The sequence below is a fragment of the Mus caroli genome, unplaced genomic scaffold (assembly GCF_978045245.1).
Source record: "Mus caroli unplaced genomic scaffold, Mus_caroli_1 scaffold_13, whole genome shotgun sequence".
NCBI lineage: Eukaryota > Metazoa > Chordata > Mammalia > Rodentia > Muridae > Mus > Mus caroli.
In genome coordinates, this window is record NW_028227268.1 from 87,343,916 (window position 1) to 87,367,143 (window position 23,228).

At 46.7% G+C, this 23,228-nt stretch overlaps 1 protein-coding gene across 11 annotated transcripts in view; it reads left to right on the forward strand.

Annotated features, from left to right (window-relative positions):
- Tenm2 (teneurin transmembrane protein 2) overlaps positions 1 to 20,829 on the forward strand; it is a 1,223,220-nt gene extending 1,202,391 nt beyond the window's left edge. For all 11 annotated transcript variants that reach the window (XM_085829022.1, XM_085829023.1, XM_021175392.3 and 8 more), the window contains 4 exons: positions 4,832 to 5,128; positions 7,357 to 8,971; positions 17,960 to 18,090; positions 19,668 to 20,829. In XM_085829022.1, coding sequence (XP_085685148.1) covers positions 4,832 to 5,128; positions 7,357 to 8,971; positions 17,960 to 18,090; positions 19,668 to 20,429 — 2,805 coding nt within the window. In that variant the 3' untranslated portion in view covers positions 20,430 to 20,829. The remainder of the gene's footprint in view (positions 1 to 4,831; positions 5,129 to 7,356; positions 8,972 to 17,959; positions 18,091 to 19,667) is intronic.
- The last annotated feature ends 2,399 nt before the right edge of the window (positions 20,830 to 23,228 follow it).

Here is a 23,228-nt window from a genome sequence, read left to right on the forward strand (position 1 = left end):
ATCAGAAATGGGAAAATGGTCTACGACCATACCACCCTGAATGCGCCCGATCTCGTCTGATCTCAGAAATGGGAAAATGAGGCACGGTCAGTAAAGATATGGCTTTGAAATGACACAGTTAATCAGTGTCAAACTCTGACTCAAGATTTGGATCTTTCCCCTCCTCACCTCCCCCATCACCACCCAAAAGAGCTAGTCATCCAAAAATAATGTTTGCTCAGGGAATCCATTATTTAATGTGTTTACAGAGGCTCTCCCTCTAATGATGCATTATTTAAGCTAATATTAAATTTATACCAACTTGTTTTGTCTGCACAGACGTTGATCCCTGCACGGTGTTGGGCCTATTCAGTGGCATCTGGGGATGGGTGCCTTTAAGTCCCCGAGGACTAACCCAGAAAAGGAACGAGAGTGTCACCTAGTCAGGCTTTTCCTGTGCATAAGTGAATAGCTAAACTCAGAGGCAAGCCTGGCTGCCTTTAATCACTGCAGACTCTCACAACCTCCTCCCTCGTTCATCTCCTTGGCTTTCCCTGTCCTGGGAGCCCAGTGAGCAAAGGGTTCTTCTGTGTGTCTAGCTGAAATCCGTCCTGCTGTGTTACAATTCCATTTCCTAGGAGGGGGCTAGCACAGGGTAATTTCCTCCTCTGTGTCTCTCAGATTGCACGCTCCTGTTGCCCCTAGAGCTGAGTTAGACTCACCCAGGATGAGCTCAGCAGGGCCATTTTGACGACAGTGTTTCCTTTTCTTAGGGTTTTTTACGAGCCTTTCTGTGACAGGCATGCGCTTGGTGAGATCAAAACACGCTGGGGGGAAATCCCAAAGGCGAAACTATTTCCCAAAATCTGCCCTCTGCAAAAATAAAAACCATGCTAAATAGCTGAGTTTTATTAACTGGGGAAGCTAGGCTGAGGAAAATGCCCGATAATTAAAAATAATGGCTTCCTTACAAACACAAAATTGTATTAATTTAAAAATTGGTTTCTCTATCGCTGAATGCCTGCCGAGCCGGCTGAGGAGGGAATTGTGCTGATCCTGGCAGTGAAAATAATTCAAAATAACTTTTATGTTCTCCAGGAAGCCTCAAGGTTAATTTAAATATTGCGAGTCGGGTAATTTAATTTGGAATAAGAGAACAGTGTGGCTAAATTAAAGCCCCTGCATGCTCTAAACTGGGGGGCAGGCACCCACAGAAAGTCGAGCATGCCTGGTGGTCCCTCCACTGTCTCAAACCCCAGCCCTAACACCCTCCTTATAGACGATGACCTTAGAATTAAATATTTTTGATTAGATTACACAACTGGCCTGAACTCTTTGGTGGGGCTTTCTGTGAATTTATTACATTTAATTATGAGAAGGGTTGGGCTTTTAATAGAAATTTCACATTGGCGAAGTTAACAGTAACCAGTGATTTTCAAAATGCCTTCCCTGGGTAGTGGTGTGCTAGGGAGTCATAGCCTCCTGAGCGTTTTCTCTGGGGATGACTGACTTGTGAGAAGGTTCCCAAGAATTCAGACAGCATGTCAATTTAACAGAAAGAAAGCTCCTCTCTTCCTAGAGCTCCCAGGCCCTCTTCCCAGGCCCTCAAGTCTGTTCGTGGGAAAAGCCCCTTAACCTGCAGAGCTTCCTTTTACATCCCAGATGTCCACCACCTGAGTTCCTGTTTCTACCCCTGGGTTCACTGTCTGCTCCACACTCTTGGGTGAGACTCTGCCTCACCCGATATTGACATCTGGCCTCCATACATGTGTTCCTACATACAGAAAGAGAGAGAGAGGGAGGGAGAGAGAGAGAGAGAGAGAGAGAGAGAGAGAGAGAGAGAGAGAGAGAGAGATTCCATAAAAAATGTGAAGATTAAATGATATAAATTATATGAAATACTAACACAATAACTATTAAAGTATTAGGAAAGTGTACATTACTTTAAAAAGCTAATTATAGACATTGGAAGTAACTCAGGCTTGGGGCTGGAGAGATAGTTCAGTGGCTAAGAGCACTGGCTGCTTTTTCAGAAGACCTGGGCTCAGTTCCCAGCACCCAAATGGCAGCTCCCAACTCCCATCCCAGGAAATATAGCGCCCTCTTCTGGCCTTCATAGGTGCTGCACACAAATCGTACACAGATATGCATGCAAACAAAACACCCATACACAGCCAGGTACTGGCAGCACGTGCCTTTAGTCCGGGTACTTAGGAGGCAGAGATAGACAGATCTCTGAGTTCAAAGCCAGCTTGGTTTGTAGAGTGAGTTCCAGGACAGCCAGAGTTACACAGAGAAACCCTGCCTCAAAAAACAAAGAAAGAAAGAAACAAACAAAACCTAGGACCAGGACTGGAGAGATGGAAGGCTCAGCAGTTAAGAGCACTGGCTGCTTCCCCCACACACACACACAGAGAATCTGGGTTCAGCTCCCAGCACTCACATAGAAGCTCACAACTGTCTGTGACTCCAGGTCCAGGGGATGTGACACCCTCACACAGACATTCATGCAGGCAAAACGCCTATGCATACAAAATAAAAATAAGGTTTTTTTTTTTTAAAAAAAAAAAAACCTCATACATATAAAATAAGATGAAATAAAACCTAAAAGAAATAACAGAACCTGATGTAAGACATAGGTTTACCTTGTGTTATGATAAAAGCCTGGCAGTAGCCCATTCGTGTACATGGGGGTGGCCGTGGAAGATGCTTGGGTCGGCAAGTCACCATCTTAGAGGTCCCATCTTCAAAAATCATCTCATGGTGGCTCATACTTGTGATGTCAATGGGAGTCTGAGGCAGAAGGATTGCCACAAGTCTAAGGCCAGCATGAGTTATAGAAGTGAATTCCAGGCCAGCCTGGGCTACAGTAGGAAACTCTGTCTTAAAGGAAAAACAAAAAACAGAAAAACAGAACTGCCTCACCTTACATTCATAAGGAGAATGCTTGGGTGCCAACTACTGCGCCGCCTTTCACTTAGGACAAAGCAGGGTAAGAGAAGCAAAAGCTGCCCGTGCTCAGCTTCCTTCTGAGGAAGCTCTCCAAAAATACAGCCAGCAACTACCACTTACTCTTTGTAGGTTGCCCCCGCCCCCAAAGAAAGCTAGAAAATGTACCTGTGCACAAAGCACGGGTGTATTCTGTACCCCAGAATACAGGTCACTGTAGCACTAACATTAGTCTCCATCTCCCCACAAGTTGTCTCCAGCACTGAGACAATGCTTTACAGGCCCCTCGACCCTTTACACGTCACCAGTCGCTTGGTGGACATTAACATGGGGAGCTGTGGAGCTGGTTAAATGACAAAGTAGCACACTAGATGAAACAAACCTAAGTTGAGACCAACACTACTGCTTCACTGCTATGTGTGTGTGTGTGTGTGTGTGTGTGTGTGTGTGTGTGTGTGTGTTCATGTGCTCACCTATGCCCGAGCCTGGAGATCACACTGCTTTGTCATTCTTCACCTTATTTTCTTGAGGCAGAGTTTGTCCCTGAAGCTAGAACTTAGATGGCGTCCAGCAAACCCCGGTCATCTTCCTGTCTTCACCCTCACAGCACTGAGCTAACAGGTGCACACTGAGCTTCTAACACAGATGCGGGGCATCTGACCTCAGCTCCTCCTGCCTACACAGCAAGCACTCTTACCTACTGAGCTGTCTCAGAGCCCCTACTGTGTGACACTGGGCTTCATTTTTGTGAGCACTAACTGAGCAGTGGCTGAGCAGTCCCTGACCTGGCCCGTGTCTGTGTCAGAGCTCAGCACCGGTGCATCTTGTCAGAATTACTGAAGTTATCACCACTGTCTTCTCTGAGCACAGCCGCCATTAGGAGGGTCAGGTGAGGCGGCAGCAGACAGCTACTAGCTCTTCTCCTGCTTGTTTATGTCTGTTCCCCACCCCCACCCCACTCACAGCAGCCACCCCAGGGACTTGTGGAGCTGTAGTAAATTATGTTGTAAGAGTCTGGGCTGATTCACTTGCAGCTATACACTCAGGGCATCTGGGGTCTCAGGAGTCCCTCTCTTTTGCCCTTAACCAGAGTGCGGTCTCCTGGCTCTGCCTTTTGAGACAGACTTATTCCTCTTGATCAGATCAACTTCTAAATAAATATTAAATCATGTCTGGACGTGTTCCCCTGTTCCTTTCAAATCTGAGTAAATCACTTTTTCCCTCTGTTGGAATTCACAGCCCTGCTGAGGTTTCTTCAACGGGGTCTGGGATCCCTCACAATGGCAAGATTTTCCTCTAGGTAGTTAAAATAAAAGACTTCCTATTGGAATTGTATAGTTATAGTTTTTTATATTTACATTCCCTGGTCTTTATAAACTGGGGGTTGCTGAGCCCTCTGCACCCCGTTTTAGCCACCTTCACACAATAGTTCATAAGAAATCTCAACACCTGCCCTTAAAGATTATTAGATTTGGTAACTGAAGATAGCCCCCCAAAAAAGAATTATATTATGGAAAAAATATAAAATGTCTTCCTCCAAGGGTAAACTGGTGAGTCAGGGCTAGGACATACAGCTGTGTGCTTTGGGTACTGCACAGTTTCACCATGCACACCTTCCCGACTGAGATGGCAACCTTTGTCATTGTGCAGTGCGCAGGCTACCTAACTGCTCAGAGCGGCCATGTCTGACAAAGCAGCCTCCTTTCTGTCCCAGTGCACCATACAAGCCTTTCTGTCCCAGTGCACCATACAAGCCTTGCTACTTCCTATGTGTGCACAGAAATGCTGATGCTTAACAGGCAAATGGAATATCATGTTTCCTCCTCCTCTGCAGACTTACTCCTTGATCACCCCCGCTGGATCCCCCACAGCCTTTCAAACCCAGACCCTTCTGTTTCTCCAGGTCCACGGAAGGAATCTCCTGTCCATTGATTATGACCGAAATATCCGTACGGAGAAGATCTACGATGACCACCGGAAATTCACCCTGAGGATCATCTATGACCAGGTGGGCCGCCCCTTCCTGTGGCTCCCAAGCAGTGGGCTGGCAGCCGTCAATGTCTCCTACTTCTTCAATGGGCGCTTGGCCGGCCTCCAGCGAGGGGCCATGAGCGAGAGGACAGACATTGACAAGCAAGGCCGGATTGTGTCCCGCATGTTCGCCGACGGGAAAGTCTGGAGCTATTCCTATCTTGACAAGGTGGGTGACCATGTTGCTTCTGCTCCCCTTCCCACCACCACCCTGTCACCACCCCATCTCGCCCAGCCTGAGACATCTAGCCATAAGGCATCTTAACATTTTTAATAACTCTACAGGGCTCCCTTCATGTTCCCCCAGCACTCGGTGCAATTACCATTAAAAGAAAAACAAAGGATGCTAGATGGCCAGCGATGGCATTGTTTTATTTAATTAAGAAAACAGAAAGGGAAAGGGAAAAGGAAAAGGCAGTGATATTGAATTGAACCATACCATCTGATGACAGCAAGAGAAAGCATTACGTATGAATTAGGAAGTCGCCGAGTCACTGCTGCTTCCCTAAATTAAGTCACAGGGGAAAGGAAATCTGTTGGAAAGTCTAGGACACACAGCTGCAACCTTCTTACCTTGGCCAAAGCAGCCAGCAGATTCTCTCTGCGTAGTCCCGTGTCTGACAGTACCGATTTGGGGATCCATGATGGAGAAAGGTCTAGAGGAAGAACAGAATGAAGAGGATCCTTAAAAGCACTTGCTGAGACCTTAAAAGGCTGCCCTGGCCCTCTAGTCACTGGGCAGGTCCTTTCATCTGTTCTGCCCTTTGTTGAGCTGGAGTCTTGCTTTCCCACCAAAACGTTAAGTGGCTAATTTGCAGGGGCTGGGAAGTGGCTCAGTGGGTAAAAATGCTTGTCTCTTCCATGTAAATGCCCAGAATCGGGCTTGGTGGTACACACTTGTAATCCCCGTGCTAGGGAGTGGGGATGGAGACAGGAAGCCCTTGGAAGCTGGCTGGCCAGCAAGCTTAGACAAAATGATAGATTGAGGTTCAGTGAGAGACCCTATCTCTAAAAGTAAAGTGGTAAGTACCACATATGGTGGTGCATGCCTTTAGTCCAAGTCCTTGTAAGGCAGACACAGATCTCTGTGAGTTTGAAGCCAGCCTGGTCTATATAGCAAGTTCTAGCAAGTTCCAGGTTAGCCAGGATTGCATAGTGAAACTCTTTCTCGAAGATAGATAGATAGATAGATAGATAGATAGATAGATAGATAGATAGATAGATAGACAGATGGATAGATAGATAGATAGATAGATAGATAGATAGATAGACAGATAGACAGATAGTAGTGGGGAGCAATTAAAGAAGACAGCTATCATCAACCTCTGACCTCCACAGACATGCACAGGTGACATACATACACACAAGTGCACATATGTATGCACACATGCACAATCACGCATATGCATAGCTCACATACAGAGCAGTTAGCCTGCAGAAAGAGCCCTCACTTAATGCTGTTCTTACTCTGACATAGTGCCCTGGAATGGCTGTCAGGGAGGCAGGAGTCTTCCAGCTGCCTCTTGCTGGGTCTGTTCCTCTGTGAAGAATCACTGATTCTAGGGCATTTCATCCTGTATTGGCCTCTCAAAGGAAGAAGTGCTTTCAGATTTTATCAAAGGCAATAAAAACAGCATTTACACCTCTCTCCAGTGTGGCCAGTGGCAAGTCAGCTCTAAACAGAGTTGTTATTGAACATGGGGACAAACCCCATGCTTTCTGCCAGTTCTCTAGGCCCTCCACACTCACTACAGGCAAAGCTATATCAACTTTGGGGTGGGAACACAGATGTAGGCTCTCAGATCCTGCCTAGGTCCACTGAGTCAGTATGCCTTTTCACAAGATCCACATTAAAGGTAAGGTCCGCCCTTGGCTACCACCATGAACCATGGGTACTATATGAGCCATATGAGTCTTTGGTCTTAAGGTATGACCTCACACAGTCAAGGATTTATAAGTTAAATCCTTGTGCTTGGGAGGCAGATGGATGTAGGTGGATCTATGTGGATTGTAGGCCAGCCTGGTCTACATAGTGTGTTCCAAGCCAGACAAGGCTACATGGTGTATGACTCTGTCTCGAAAGAAAGAAAGAAAGAAAGAAAGAAAGAAAGAAAGAAAGAAAGAAAGAAAGAAAGAAAGAAAGAAAGAAAGGAAGGAAGGAAGGAAGGAAGGAAGGAAGGAAGGAAGGAAGGAAGGAAGGAAAGGGGAGGGAAAAGGGAGGGAAAGGGGAGGGAAAGGGGAGGGAAAGGGGAGGGAAAGGAAGTGGCAGGAATTTTTAAAAAAGAAAAGAAACGGGGGGGGGGTTCTCCACTCTCCATGGCTTTTGAAATGGGGTTAACTATTATTTGGGTGCTTGGTCAGAAAGAGTCAACTCATCTGTCCCTGTTTCCTTCCCAGTCCATGGTCCTTCTGCTACAGAGCCAACGTCAGTACATATTTGAATATGACTCCTCTGATCGCCTCCACGCAGTCACTATGCCCAGTGTCGCCCGGCACAGCATGTCCACGCACACCTCCATTGGTTACATCCGAAATATTTACAACCCACCCGAAAGCAATGCATCGGTCATCTTTGACTACAGTGATGACGGCCGCATCCTAAAGACATCTTTCTTGGGCACTGGGCGCCAGGTGTTCTACAAGTATGGAAAACTCTCCAAGTTATCGGAGATAGTCTACGACAGCACAGCCGTCACCTTTGGGTATGACGAGACCACCGGTGTCCTGAAGATGGTCAATCTCCAAAGTGGGGGGTTCTCCTGTACCATCAGGTACCGAAAGGTTGGGCCCCTTGTGGACAAGCAGATTTACAGGTTCTCTGAGGAAGGAATGATCAATGCCAGGTTTGATTATACCTATCATGACAATAGCTTCCGCATTGCCAGCATCAAGCCCGTCATTAGTGAGACTCCCCTTCCTGTTGACCTCTACCGCTATGACGAGATTTCCGGCAAGGTGGAACACTTTGGCAAGTTTGGGGTCATCTACTACGACATCAACCAGATCATCACCACTGCCGTCATGACGCTTAGCAAGCACTTTGACACCCATGGGCGCATCAAGGAAGTGCAATATGAGATGTTCCGGTCCCTCATGTACTGGATGACTGTGCAATATGACAGTATGGGTAGGGTCATCAAGAGGGAACTGAAACTGGGGCCCTATGCCAACACCACAAAGTACACCTATGACTATGACGGGGACGGCCAGCTCCAGAGTGTGGCAGTCAATGACCGACCTACCTGGCGCTATAGCTATGACCTCAATGGGAACCTGCACCTGCTAAACCCAGGAAACAGCGCTCGCCTCATGCCCTTACGCTATGACCTCCGTGACCGGATAACCAGGCTAGGGGACGTGCAGTACAAAATCGATGATGATGGTTATTTGTGCCAGAGAGGGTCAGACATCTTTGAATACAACTCCAAGGGCCTTCTGACGAGAGCGTACAACAAGGCCAGCGGATGGAGCGTGCAGTACCGCTATGATGGAGTGGGCCGCCGGGCTTCCTACAAGACCAACCTGGGCCACCACCTACAGTACTTCTACTCCGACCTCCACAACCCCACACGTATCACCCATGTTTACAACCACTCCAACTCTGAGATCACCTCACTCTACTATGACCTCCAGGGCCACCTCTTTGCCATGGAGAGCAGTAGTGGTGAAGAATACTATGTCGCCTCAGACAACACGGGGACCCCTCTGGCTGTGTTCAGTATCAATGGCCTCATGATCAAGCAACTGCAGTACACAGCCTATGGGGAGATCTACTATGACTCCAACCCAGACTTCCAGATGGTCATTGGCTTCCACGGAGGCCTCTATGACCCCCTCACCAAGCTTGTCCACTTCACTCAGCGTGATTATGACGTGCTGGCAGGACGGTGGACGTCCCCCGACTACACCATGTGGAGGAACGTGGGCAAGGAACCAGCCCCCTTCAACCTGTACATGTTCAAGAACAATAATCCCCTCAGCAATGAGCTGGACTTAAAGAACTACGTGACAGGTGAGACTCTGCCGCCCGGGTAAGGCGGTAACTTCCGGTGAGGTGGCTGTTCTGGGAACCTGCTGGGCATCTAGAGAAAGGTCTCTCACTTTACAGTAGAACTCTAGGGCTGGAAACCCAGGGCATGGAAGGATTGTGTCCAGAAAGGTGGAGGAACAGTGAAGCAGGTATTCTGGGACATTTCCTGACCACTTCACATCTGGTCCATTGAAATGACTTTGCTGAAAGCCCCTCCTACTCCAACAGGAGTCGGCTAACAGAGAGGCCAATATCAGAAGTATATAGCTCAGATTCTCTCCGTTAATAAACCAAAAGGCCTAGGGCTAGCAGCCCAGTCTCTCTCATGGAGGATAGTGTGCAGTAAATGACCTTCATTCTAGGTAAAGACCTGGCCTGACTTCTCCCTGTGGCGTTAGAGTTATCATTAATAGGAAAGCAATGAGCTGGTATGTACCTGGTACCTAAACCCCTGTTCTGGACCTCCAGAGGTTTCCCTGGTGAGATGCGTATACAGAGATTTAGCAGTGGGACAGATAGAAGGACATCATTGCACAGGAGTGCATGGAATAGTGGGTGCTATGGAGATAAATACAGGGCGAGGGTTAGCTGCTCAGTTATGTATTCAGAAAGCTTCCATATAATTACACCTGTGAGATTCTTAGGATACAATGCTGGATACACCAAACACTTTTCTCTCAAGTTAGTGTATATAATGTGTGTGTGTGTGTGTGTGTGTGTGTGTGTGAGAGAGAGAGAGAGAGAGAGAGAGAGAGAGAGAGAGAGAGAGAGAGAGAGAGAGCATGTGCGCATGTGTTTGTGTCTGTATGAGTGGGTGTGTATGTTGATTCATATTTGAAAGATATGGCACAATACAGAAGGGCCCATGTCAAACTGAACATGAGAAAGGAAAGTGACCTACCCTAACTCAAGGTTGAAAGTCTGTGAACAAAAGTCAGGACACAAGAACCTTGCAGATCCAAGTATAAGAAGGCTCAGTTGGGGAAAGGTGATCTACATCACAGAATAAGCAAGAAATTGGTGAAATAAAGGTCCCTGCCCTCTCCTCTATCCCTCCATCCCTCCATCCATCAATCCCTCTATCCATCCATCCCTCCATCCATCCCTCCATCCATCCCTCCATCCATCCATCCATCCCTCCATCCATCCATCCCTCCCTCCATCCACCCATCCAGAAAAGGTGCTGATGTATTTTAGGTATAGTAGACATAAGACAGTTAGGAACAAGGCAAAGTACTTGTCCTTTAAAAAATAGACAAAGAAATCAGGATGTGTGGATGGTTATAGGCAAATCAGGTCTAATGTCCAGCAAGCAGGCAAGGGTGATATCATCTGGCCATGCATTCTATAGAAGAAGAATAAAGGAAACCCAAGACTAGGGCTCCCCAAGTTCCAAGAGACCCACACCACATTTCTTAATTATAACCATAGAGGCACCCACTCTCAAGTGATCATTTGCCTATCCCTCGAAATGGGCAAAGAGGCCACAGCTGCCTGGAACAACAGGGCTGCCTTGGTGTGTCACAGGGCAGTGATTGCCTTCCAGGGTCAACTGAGTTTGTGCAATAAATATGTTGCTGACCACTCTCACACCTTTAGGAATTGAAACTGGTGTCTGCATCCAAGCAAAGCAGCAGGAACCTTTTGTTCCCAAAAACTATGGCGGAGCTGGTCCCTCCTGGTGTTTCACCAGGAGCCTCCGCCTGCTATGATGCCAGCCAAAGCCTCCTCTCTTCCCCTGCCCATTTGTGTAGAGACCTTTGTGTGGTGGAAGAGAGAGGAGAAGCATATTTGAGAAGAAGCAGCCCAGCAAAGGTGGAGACAAAGTATATCTGTCTTAGCTTGGGGAATGAAGGGACAAACATGCTTCACAAATTCACAAATATGCCCCCATACAAATAGGCTTTACACAGCCTTGCTTAGCACTGAACTTCTTAGACACTAATCAGCCAGAAGTGAATGAAGAGAAGCCCACAGAAGTTGCTGCATAGATACCTGCCAAAGCTTAAATGAAACCATTCACAGACTCGCCCAGACCCTCAGCTATATTCCTACTTCCCTGGGGAGGGGGGGGGCAGAGAAAAATGAGATTATCAGGGTTTTCTAAATAGCAAGATGGCTTTCCTAATCTCTGGGCTTCATGGAGGCTGGATAAGTGGGAATCCAATCAATTTGAACGAAGTCCAGCCAAATTGAATCCAGAAACCATTAGAGAGGGTCTAAAATAAAGGGCGGGTTCACAAATGCTGCAGCGGCAGCTGAGAAGAGGAGCCAGGAGCCAGCTGGGAGAGCAGCCAGGCCAGGCAGGGCCACACCTGCAGCCACCTGCTCCCACCAGCAGCAGCCACCTGCAGCAGCCACCAGCTTCTACCAGCAGACCCTTAGAGACGGGCTCAGCAGAGACCAGCAGATCCTTCTCCACAGTTCTAACACAGGCTCACCTATATGCCCTGTCTAAATCAGCCTTAATTTGCCACATAGGAGACTCAAAGACTAGTTGGACCTGCTATTCACAACTTAAGGAAAAGAGGTAATTAAGATGTGGTCAGAAGAAACTCAAAGAATAGACCCTCTCTCTCCAGAACCCAGTGGAACGGTGCTTTTTGGAAACAGCTCTCTGATAGAAGGTGGCTGCTCCCGGGGTAGGAAAAACTTCCATGTTTGCTGAAGAGCACTAAGGCAAAGAAGAGCAGTCCACAAGGAGCTGCTCACGAGGTCTTGGACACAGTGGACCTATGTCCAGCCTGAGCACCACCTGGTCCTCTGCCACGTCCTGATGTCAGAATCTAAGTACATCCCCAAACACCAGTTCCGGTCTCACCACTCACTTGCTGTGTGACTTTATGAGTGTCTTGAGCTTTCCGAGCCTTAGTTGTCTCAACTGCAAAATAATGGTGATAATTACACTCACCTCATGGAGTTGTTAAAACTGTGAATCAGCCAGGCACACAGTGAGAGCTAATCACGGCACTCAGTAACTAGAGTGAGTGGCAGCAGAGTAGAGACACACTGACATACTGTTCAGGAAATATGGGAGAAGCCTCCAGATGCACCTTGAAGTAAATCCAGACAGAGCTTTATCAGATGTGTCGCTTTAGGGAAGCATAGGCCTGCAACATCGGAGTTAAATGAACCTTCTAGAAGGAACATGGTGAGCCATGTTCCCTCTTACCCTTTCTCCCTAAAGAGCCTTGGATACACAAGCTGAGGGCATGCTGCAGTTAAGTGAGATTATGTGTATGTAATCTCTCTGAGTGTATGTAATCTCTCTGAGGAGAGCCACACCCATTTCACATCATCTCCTTTGCATATTTATACTTAACGCTTGAAGGTGCTGTGACACTTTTCAGGAAGTATACTGTAGGTGGCAGCAGCAGTGGTTGTGAAGAATATGAGAAGAGGAGGGATAACTGTTAGGACTGGCTATGCTGCCAGCACTTGCTTTGTGGTCTGTCTCTAGACAGACCATTTGTTCAGGGGACCTGTCTTTCAACACACTTGCCACTTCAAAGGGACTCAAAAGACCTGCACTGACCCTGGTGGGACCAGGATATGATGTATGTCTTGAACAGAGGTGGAAGGTTTACATGAGAATCAAAGTATGTCAGAAACTTCAGAGCAGAACCTGCATGGAAGGGAACACTTGTAATGACAGCAGAGCAGGGGAGGGAAGGAGAAAGGAAGGAAGGAAGGACGGAAGGAAGGAAGGAAGGAAGGAAGGAAGGAAGGAAGGAAGGGAGGGAGGGAGGGACGGAGGGAGGGAGGGACGGAGGGAGGAAGGAAAGGAGGGAGAGAGGAAGAAAGGATAGATAGAAGGAAAGAAGGGAAGAAAGGATGGAAGGATGGGAGGGAGGGAGGAAGGAAGGGAGGGAGAGAGGAAGGAAGAAAGGATAGATAGAAGGAAAGAAGGGAAGAAAGGATGGAAGAATGGGAGGGAGGAAGGAAGGAAGGGAGGGAGGGAAGGAAGGAAAGAAAAGAATGGAGGAAAAGAGGGAAGGAAGGGAGAAAGGAGGGAAGGGAAGGATGGACTGAAGGAAAGGGAGGATAGAAGGATAGGAAGGAGGGAAGAAGGAAGGGAAGGAAGGGAGAAAATAAAGAAGGGGTGAAAGGAAAGGAAAAGAGAAAGGAAAGAAGGAAAGGAGGTAGAGAAGGAAGGATGAAAGGATGAGAGGGAGGAGGAAGGGAGGGAAGAATGAAGGAAAGAATGAGGGAGGGAGGAAGGGAGGGAGGGAGGGAGGAAGGAAGGAAGGAAGGAAGGAAGGAAGGAAGGAAGGAAGGAAGGAAGGAAGGAAGGAAGGAAATTAAGGAAGGATGGGTGAAGGAACCTTAAAAAACAAAAAGAAGAGAGAGGAAGATAAGGAAAGGGTCTGGCAAAGAAAAGAAACAGGTGATAAGGAGCTGACCTGATAGTCCCTTCTCAGGATGTGCTCTTTAAAACCCCTAGTCTTGGACAGGGAGAAGGTTCAGTGGGTCAGAGCTTGCTGACAAACCTAATGACTCAGACCAACATAGTACAAGGAGAAAACCAACCACCTCAAGTTGTCCTCTGACATACACTAGACTGTGGCGAGCACTACCATCCCCAAGTAAGTACATGCGATTTAAAACACCTTTCTGCCCAGAGATGTGCAGAGGTGTCCTCTCACTGAGGAGAACACAGTCTAGGGAGGGAGTTCCTCAAAGGAGAAAGATGATGGTGGGAACAAGGACTTCACATGCTCTTCCTGAGATTCCCCACAAGTCCTGTCTGTCTCTGATGAAACCTGGGCAGGTTTATAAGGCACACAGATGAGAGATTCCGTGCCATGAGCACTGTGGAGAACAAGACACTTCTCATGGTCTCTAAGCTCTTTTACATATAGCAACTCCGCTTAAGAAAACTCATCTTTCAGCCAAGAGAGCAGGTCTAAGGCTCTCTGTAATGAAGATCTAAATGGTGTTTGCAGGGAGCAGGTGCCTTTGTCTCTGCTCTCTTAAGTTTCGTGGTCTGCTGCCCTGTGTGGCAGCAATCAAGAGTTCCTTTTTTAAATAGATTTCCCAAAGTAAAGAAAAGGGTGGGGCATATTTGTTTTTAGAATAGCAAGTAAATACTAGCACAGGTAACATCTGGGTGTGGTAGAAAATATTAAGTCATGGCAAGTGGCCAGAAATATTCAAAGCAGGAAGCCAGTATCCCGTGCACGGAGCACCTGCCTGTCTGGCCATGGGGTGCTTCTAGAATAAAGGCCAGTCTTTTCTGCTTGACAGTAATGTGTTCCCTGTCTATCATCTATCTATCTATTCTTTAGTGTGTGCAGGTATGTGTGGATGTGCACGTGTTGTATGCATGTGTGTGTGTGTATGTACATGTGTATGGAGGCCCAAGATCAATGTGTCCTTGCCTATCTCTCTCCACCTTGTGTTTTGAGGCAGAGTCTCTTGCTGGGCCTAGAGCAAGCTCTGGGCTTTGCCTGTCGTTGCCTCCTCAGTTCTAGGGGTCCAGGCATATCCGCCACCTGCAGGACTTTATGTAGGTGCTAGGGATCTGAACTGAGGCCCTCATGCTTATGAAGAAAGCACTTACCAACTGAGCCCTCTCCCCAGTCCCCCAATGGGCTTTTTAAGACAATTTCAAACCAATATTCATTTTTAAATTTTTATTATTTTTATTTTTTATTTTGGTATTTTAAAATATAATGTAATGAGTTTCAGTATGGCATTTCCATACATACTTTTTTCTTATATGCCCCCCAACTATACTACACTGCCCACCCACCAACCATCGTCCCTCTCTTCCCCCCAGTAACCTGCCTTCTGGTTTTATACCATATCCTATTACATGCATGCACGCACACACACACCTACACACACACACACACACTTAGGATTTCTTCCTTTGCAGGGCCAATCTTGACTAACACTAGATTTAGAAGCATGGGAGAGCCTTCTCTTTGAAGCAACATGACTGATCTACTTATGACACATATGTACATGTATATAAGAATAGGATTCCTATAGGACAGAAAAAAGGACATTCGTCAGAGTCTAGCTTATTCCACTTAACATAAGAATTTCTATCTACTTTCCTGAAAATGTTGTAATTACACTTTTCTTTACAACTAAAAAAAAAAAAACCATTTTGTAAGCCAAGCACTGGTAGCACACGCCTTTAAGCCCAGTGCTTAGGAGGCACAGGCAGGCAGATCTCCGTGAGCTCAAGACCAGTGTGGTCTACAGATTGAGTTTCAGGACAGCCAGGGCTTCACCGTGAAACCCTGTCTTAAAAAAATAATAATTTTGTGCACAAGCACCACATTTTCTTTATCCATTCACTTGTTAATGGACATCTTAGCTGATCCCATTCCTTAGCTATTGTGAATGACATTTTTTTCAGGGTTTTACTATTTATTAGCACTGTGTAACCTAAAACTTAGGCAGATCAGGCTGAGACCACCTACCTCAGTGTCCTCAATGCTAGGATTAAAGAGATCTACCACGCACCAGGAGGAATAACATTAGTTTTTAGTGATTTATTTATCTTGGTTTTATTTGCATTGGTGGTTTGCCTGCATGTATACCTTTAATCCTAGCATTCAGGAGGCAGAGGCAAGACGATCTCTGTGATTTAGAGACCACCTTGGTCTTCATAGCGGGCTCCAGGATATTCAGGACTACATAGAAAGACCCTATGTAAAAAACAAGTAAATAAATAAATGTTTAAATTCCCTCCCCACACACATGCTGAGTGTGGGAAACAGACAACAAAGAATAAATATTTCCCAGGATTCACTGCATGTGAGATAGTGATTACTGATTTAGAGGGAGGCTTGAACACAGTGAAGGGCTCTGGGTTGCTGAGGATGGGTAGGAAGGCATCTTCAGTATGGCAGGTGGAGTTAGCTTCAGTTACATCTGAAGGAAATAGGAGAATAGAAGAATCAGAAAACGCTTTTAGGAAAGAGCATGCTGAGCAGAGGGACAGGCTGTCACGATGACCAAGAGATGGATGTGCACCTAACATGTTTGAGAAAGAGCACAGCAAGGCAAGATAGCACTTACCAGTAATCCCAGCTCGGAAGATAGCACTTACCAGTAATCCCAGCTCAGAAGGCTGAGACAAGAAGACGGTGAGTTCATGACTACAGAGAGAGGCCCTGACTCAAAACACCAGAGAAATGTGAAAGAAGACAGCAGAAAAAAAACAGAGAGGTCATGAGGCAGGTCCTTGGGTCCTTAAAGGCCAGTGACCTTGGCTTTTCCACTGATAAACATCATCTGAGAGCTCTGAGCAAGGAAGTGGCCTTGTGTGCTCTGTGTTTAGGGAGTCATCTGGGCTACTGTGCTGATTCGTGGGGCAAAGACTGGGAGCAGCAAGCTAGTTAGACATCTACATGACCAGGCAGGATGTGATGGGCCAGGAGGGTAGAGATGACAGACGAGACAAGAAGCTGACATTTATCTATATTGTTTTTAAAAGCAGAAGCAAAGAATATAAATAAGCCACCCCCCAAAAAAAAAATTCGCGCCAAGGTAATTTCAGGAAACAAGGGAACTGAGGAGGCTTTGTCATGAGACACGTAAGACATGTGACTTTTCAATGAGAAAAAGGTTCATTTAACTCCCAGTTTGGAAGGTCAAGAGGAAGATAACAGACAACTGTGTCCCTGTGAGGGAGACCTCACAGCATGACTGGTGACAATAGTAGAGTAGAATCACTTGTGTGACTGTAGGCATATCTCAAAGGACAGAAGGGGGCAGGCTGGAGCCTTCTCTAACAGTCCTCTCAAGGCTTCCAAGGGTGGGTTGGGTGTAGCTGTGCAGGCTCAGTGCTTACTCAGCACACTTTCATGTTCAGACCACACATACGCCAAATAAGCTGGTGCAGGCCTGGAACCCCAGCACACCTCAGCTTCACAGTGAATGAAAGGCCAGACTGGGAGACCTGAGAGCCTGTCTCAAGGAAGGGGAAAAAAGAAAAAGAAACAGAACCCAAAGGGCCACATAAGAACTACCTCACACCCCAATGACCTATGACCTATGGTACCACCAACCTCCCAGTAACACCACCTTGGGGACTTTAATTATAGTGGGTCCTTGACACAAAGCAATACCCATAGCAATAGGTATCCAAACCAAAGTTCACACCTGAAGGTTCATAGTAGTATTATTTATGATGGTTAAAAAAAAAAAGTATAAACCAGCCAGTTATCTGTCAACTGATGAAAATATAGATAAAATGTGGGCTGTTCATACAATGGGACAGTATTCTCTCATAAAACGTAAAAGTGGGAGGAGAGAGAGAGAGAGAGAGAGAGAGAGAGAGAGAGAGAGAGAGAGAGAGAGAGAGCCAAGCACTGTTGGCACTTTAATCCCAGCACTTGCTTGAGTTCTTTACATGTTTTCTCCTCCAGTCCTTACATCAACGCAATGAGGTGGAACAATTATAGTCCTAGTTCAAAACTGAAGGACCTGAGGCTAACAGGCTAACATAGCCAGGCTCACACGGCAGGGAGACTTGAAGTTGAATCTGTCCATTCTACAACTGGCCTTTGTAAACATAACATAGTGGTTATCAATGGCCACCTTGCGAGAGACATCTTCATCCTTGGACACATACAAGGACTCTCTGGGCTGGGTGGCAGAGATGGCTCAACAGTTAAAAGCACATGCTGCATTTGTAAGAGGACCCAGGTTCGGTTCCCAGAACTCATGTGGTAGCTCACAACCATCGAAAACTGTGACACAGGGGATCCGATGCCCTCCTCTGGCTCCTGGATACATTAGGCAAAACACTTAATGCACATTAGAAAAAAACAAGTTACTTTTTAAAGCCTCTCTGGTTCCAGTTCCCAGAGGCTGTCACCAGATACTGCCAGCCTCTTCTCTTAGATCCCACACCCAACCGCCCAGTTATTTTATCCTCTTGGCAAGATCCGCTGCAGCCTCCTACCCCCGTGATTTCAGACGTCTTTATTTTTCCTTCTGCCGTAGACGTGAAGAGCTGGCTTGTGATGTTTGGATTTCAGCTCAGCAACATCATTCCTGGATTCCCAAGAGCCAAAATGTATTTTGTGCCTCCCCCCTATGAACTGTCAGAGAGTCAAGCAAGTGAGAACGGACAGGTGAGTAGCTGGGTCAGGGATGAGCATTTGATGAGACTCCAAATAAGAGTCCTCATTCTCCTCATTGACACTGCCACACGGGAGCCCAGGGGGCTTCTGGGAAAGGAACAGTGAGGCTGGGTATAAAAGCTATGCAGAAGCAGAGACTTCCGAGGCAGAGAGAATGCCATTGTGGTCTTTTCCAGTATGGCCCATATTTCTTCCCAACCTCAATGATTACCTTAATTGTGGTATCATTATCTGTTCAGTATCTACCCTCCGGTCACTCCTTGATTAACAATAGCCCAGAGGAATCCAGTGGCAACCTGCCATCTGGACTGCTGTAAGATCATAACCCTTTCAGCTTTTTATAGGACGCAATAAAACTGTGGTTTGCAGTTTCTGTCCCATTAAAGAACATTTTTATGCCCTACATAAAACCTCAGCATGTTATGGCCCAAATGCATACAGATTGAGTTTTTAGAACATAATGTGTGCCTGGGTCTTCCTCTGATGACCGAAGGGTGGTCAGTTTCAATTTGGGTACAGCTGAGACCTCAGCCACAGCAGACGGGCAGCTCGGGAACTGCATGGAGCTGACCCCCCTGATGTGGGACCGGGGCTCTGCACTGTGGTGGTCTAGAAGGTCTCAGCTGCTCTGAATAGTCATCCAGATTGTGTGACTATAGAGAGGCAAGGAGGAGCTGTCGGGTAATTGAGAACAGCATTCTCTCTATCCTGCCCCTCGGGGACCACTCAGTGGATGAATAGCCATCATTTCCCTCATTTATCTAAGTGCCGTTACCTCCCAAACACAGCCTTTTCCATTATCCCAGCCTGTCCCCCAACCACCAATTGAGACAAGTTGTCATTTGTGAGTGGAGAACGCAAGGCCAATGGAATAATGGTGATTTCATGCCTCTGCAGAACCAGGGCCGGGATCCAAAACAACGGACTGAGAGTGGGAAGGAGCGGGAGGGGACTTCCCTCTGGCCCTCAAAGCCTGGATCTCTTAGCCCAGAGCTCTCAAATATGAATATGCACACACATCACCTAGAGTACCTGGCTGGAACACAGCCTCTGTCAGCAGCCTGAGAGCTGCTTTTCTAACAGGGCTGTGGGCCCCAATGATCCATCTACAGCTGGCCTGGTTTTGAGTAAAAGTAGTGACTATCCAAGCCACTGGTTTTGGAGCAGGACGGGTCACAACAGTGGGGCTGCCAGCTGTTCAGACACCTGATCCCCACATCAGGACATCCATGGGTCTGAAATGTACCCAGATAGCTGCTGCATCACAAATGTAGATTATCTCTTGGCTCCCACAGTTGAAGTCAGTACAGGCAGCGTACTGACTCAGGCAAGATGGAGAACTTTTCACCATCTTTCTGTGAGTGACATGGTGACAAAGTGAACAGAGCACCCCATTAGAGGACTGGGAACCAGCTCGTCTGCCCTAGTTACAAAAGGAGGGGCTGTATCAGTACGTACAAGCTCCGCAGATCAAGCCTGAAAGAACACTCGGCAACCATCCCTGTAGTTCTTGCTTCAGTACTGCCAATGCTACCTTCTGACTGTTCCTTTTTGTCTTGTCCCCATAGCTCATTACAGGTGTCCAGCAGACAACAGAGAGGCATAACCAGGCCTTCCTGGCTCTGGAAGGGCAGGTCATCACTAAAAAGCTCCATGCCAGCATCCGAGAGAAAGCAGGCCACTGGTTTGCTACCACCACACCCATCATCGGCAAAGGCATCATGTTTGCCATCAAAGAAGGGCGGGTGACCACAGGAGTGTCTAGCATCGCCAGTGAGGACAGCCGCAAGGTAGCATCCGTGTTGAACAATGCCTACTACTTAGACAAGATGCACTACAGCATCGAGGGCAAGGACACACACTACTTTGTGAAGATAGGTGCCGCGGATGGTGACCTGGTCACGCTAGGAACCACCATTGGGCGCAAGATGCTGGAGAGTGGGGTGAACGTGACGGTGTCGCAGCCCACGCTGCTGGTGAATGGCAGGACTCGAAGGTTCACCAACATTGAGTTCCAGTACTCCACGCTGCTGCTCAGTATTCGCTACGGCCTCACCCCCGACACGCTGGACGAAGAAAAGGCCCGCGTCCTGGACCAAGCGAGACAGAGAGCCCTGGGTACTGCCTGGGCCAAGGAGCAGCAGAAAGCCAGGGACGGGAGAGAGGGCAGCCGCCTGTGGACGGAGGGCGAGAAGCAGCAACTCCTGAGCACGGGACGGGTACAAGGTTATGAGGGCTATTACGTACTTCCGGTGGAACAGTACCCGGAGCTGGCAGACAGTAGCAGCAACATCCAGTTCTTAAGACAGAATGAGATGGGAAAGAGGTAACAAAATAACCTGCTGCCACCTCTTCTCTGGGTGGCTCAGCAGGAGCAACTGTGACCTCCTCTCCTAAGGAGACGAAGACCTAACGGGGCACTGAGGCCGGGCTGCTTTAGGATCCCAAGTGGCAAGAAAGCTCACATTTTTTGAGTTCAAATGCTACTGTCTAAGCGCAAAGTCCCTCATCCTGAAGTAGACTAGAGCCCGGCCACAAATTCTGAGGAAAAACAAAAACTAAAGGATGAACGAACGAACGAATGAAAACACACACAAAATGTTTCAAGTTCCCCTAAAATATGACCCACTTGTTCCGGGTCTAAGGCAGAAAAGAGACGCAGAATAGCCAAAAGGAAAGGAACAGAAAAGAAACAAATTAAAAAAAAAAAAAAGCAAACAAAAAGACAAAGACACCGACCGTACAAACGAAGAAATGAAGACGAGAAGGCCTCATATTCTAATACCTCACTCATTGACACGTGAGCAACACAAAGACATTCACAAGGGCCGGCATCACCAGACCAGCTGAGGACAACTCAGACTGACAGTTGGACAAACATTGCGACGTTTTCGTTTAAGCAAATACAGGTGCATTTAAAAAACACGACTTTGGGGGTGATTTGTGTGTAGCGCCTGGGGAGGGAGGGGGCACAAAAGCGGAGGATCGAGCACTGGAAATACTTTTTAAAGAAAAAGAAAAACACAAGAAAAAAAATCAGTATCAGAAGTCAAAGCGAAACAATACCGTCTGGCACTTAACTCTCAGGTCCCCCACTTAGTCAGGCCTGAGCTAATTTATTTGAGCGCAGAGTGTAAAATTTTAATTCAAAATGGTGGCTATACTCAGTACACATAAATCTCATAATCTTTTTGTCTTTGGAGATTCCATTGTGGACAGTAATACGCAGTTACAGGGTGTAGTCTGTTTAGATTCCGTAGTTCGTGGGTATCAGTTGCGGTAGAGATGCAACATTTGTGACTCTGTTGCTAACGGTTACCACTTCCGATCGCCCTGTACATACATATGCCGTAAGGCGCAATCACTGTTTCAGACTTAAAATTATTAGTGTGTTTGTTTGGTCCAGAAACTGAGACAATCACATGACAGTCACCACGAGGAGAGAAAAAATAAAAAAATAAATAAATAAATAAAAACAAAAAAAAATTTTAAAAAGTGAAGAAAAAAAACACACAAAAAAAAGTCTAATAAGAACTTTGGTACAGGAACTTTTTTGTAATATACATGTATGAATTGTTCATCGAGTTTTTATATTAATTTTAATTTGCTGCTAAGCAAAGACTAGGGACAGGCAAAGATAATTTATGGCAAAGTGTTTAAATTGTTTATACATAAATAAAGTCTCTAAAACTCCTGTGGACACTGATCCTCTGTGGAAATGCTTTGTGACGCGATTGGCAGGGGATTTCACCCTGTGGGCCATGCCCTCCTGTGGGGGGGGTCATGTGTTATTACAATTCAGAACCCTAGCAGAAGTATAATTATGAAGTAGTAATGGAATTGTTTTATGGGGGAGGAGGGTCACCACAACACATGTTTCAGGGTTACAGTGTTATGAAGGTTGAGAGCCACTGCAATAAAGGCTGGGAAAACGGGGATGGATACACAGAGAGCTTCAGCTGGTCCACATTCAGAATTCCTTATCCCAAAAGTTTGGAGCCAGAGGAAAGCTAATGGTTTAGGATTTTTTTTTTCAGATCTTAGAAGAAGAGCACATACCTAATAAGAGATCAAAGCTTGGAAGTCACTTGTGGTTCATATGTGTTATACACAGAGCCTGGAGGTTGCGCTGCCTGTTCAGTCTCTTCTTTTGAAACAAAGTCTCTCTACATAGCCCAGGCCATGGCAACCAAGCTCACCATGGCCACCAACCTCAAACTCTCAGAGATCTGCCTGCCTTTTCTTTTCTCCCACCTCCTGGGATTAAAGGGATGTCCTTCCACACCTGGCAACAGTGCTTTTAATAATTTTATGTTTATAACAGAGTTTTATAGTTTGGAATGCTCCCATTGTAACCTTGTATCTGGGTTCAAAAACTTCAGATTTGAGTTTGTTGTTTGTTTTTTGTTTTGTTTTTGTTTTTGTTTTAGTAGGGATGCTCAGTCTGTCCTTGGACCATCTTGGAAAAAAAAAAAGACCAACTGTTTGTTTTATTTTGGTTAGGGAGGAAGGGTTCCTTTTGTTTGTGTCTGTGTTTCGTTTTATGGTGAGAGGGAAGAGACAGTGAGATGGGGCCCCATGTGGTCTAAGTGCTCCTCAAACTGCTATTTAGTCCAAGTTGTCTTTGAACATCTGATCCTCCTGCCTCCACCACACATGTGCTGGGATGCCCTCGAACATCTGGAGCCACTTTGATAATACTCCCTCCAGTACTCTAGTGACTCTGAGACTTCTCCACTCTAGGGGGCAGGAGAATCCGGCCATGGTGAGTGAGGCTGTAAGGACCCCCACACCTGCCTGTACGTGGACAGATCCCTCCAGCCCTCCTGGGGCAGCGGGGACCTCACTGTCACCACTTTTTAGTTATGAAAAACAATAGCAGACTATCCAGGGTGATCACACCCACCACTGGAAGCTTGCACACTGTGTGGCTATGTGTCCATTGATACATTCTTCTTCCCAGATAGATCAACTTACCTCCAAACTCAAAGACATTGGGCAACTCAAGTAACAAGAGGCCTTTGAGGTTTTAATGTATTTTTGGTTTATATCACTTCTACAACTAAAATAGCATCAACAACCAGTATGAATCTGTGCTTTGCTGGGTTGCTGTTCTCAATTGTGGCTCT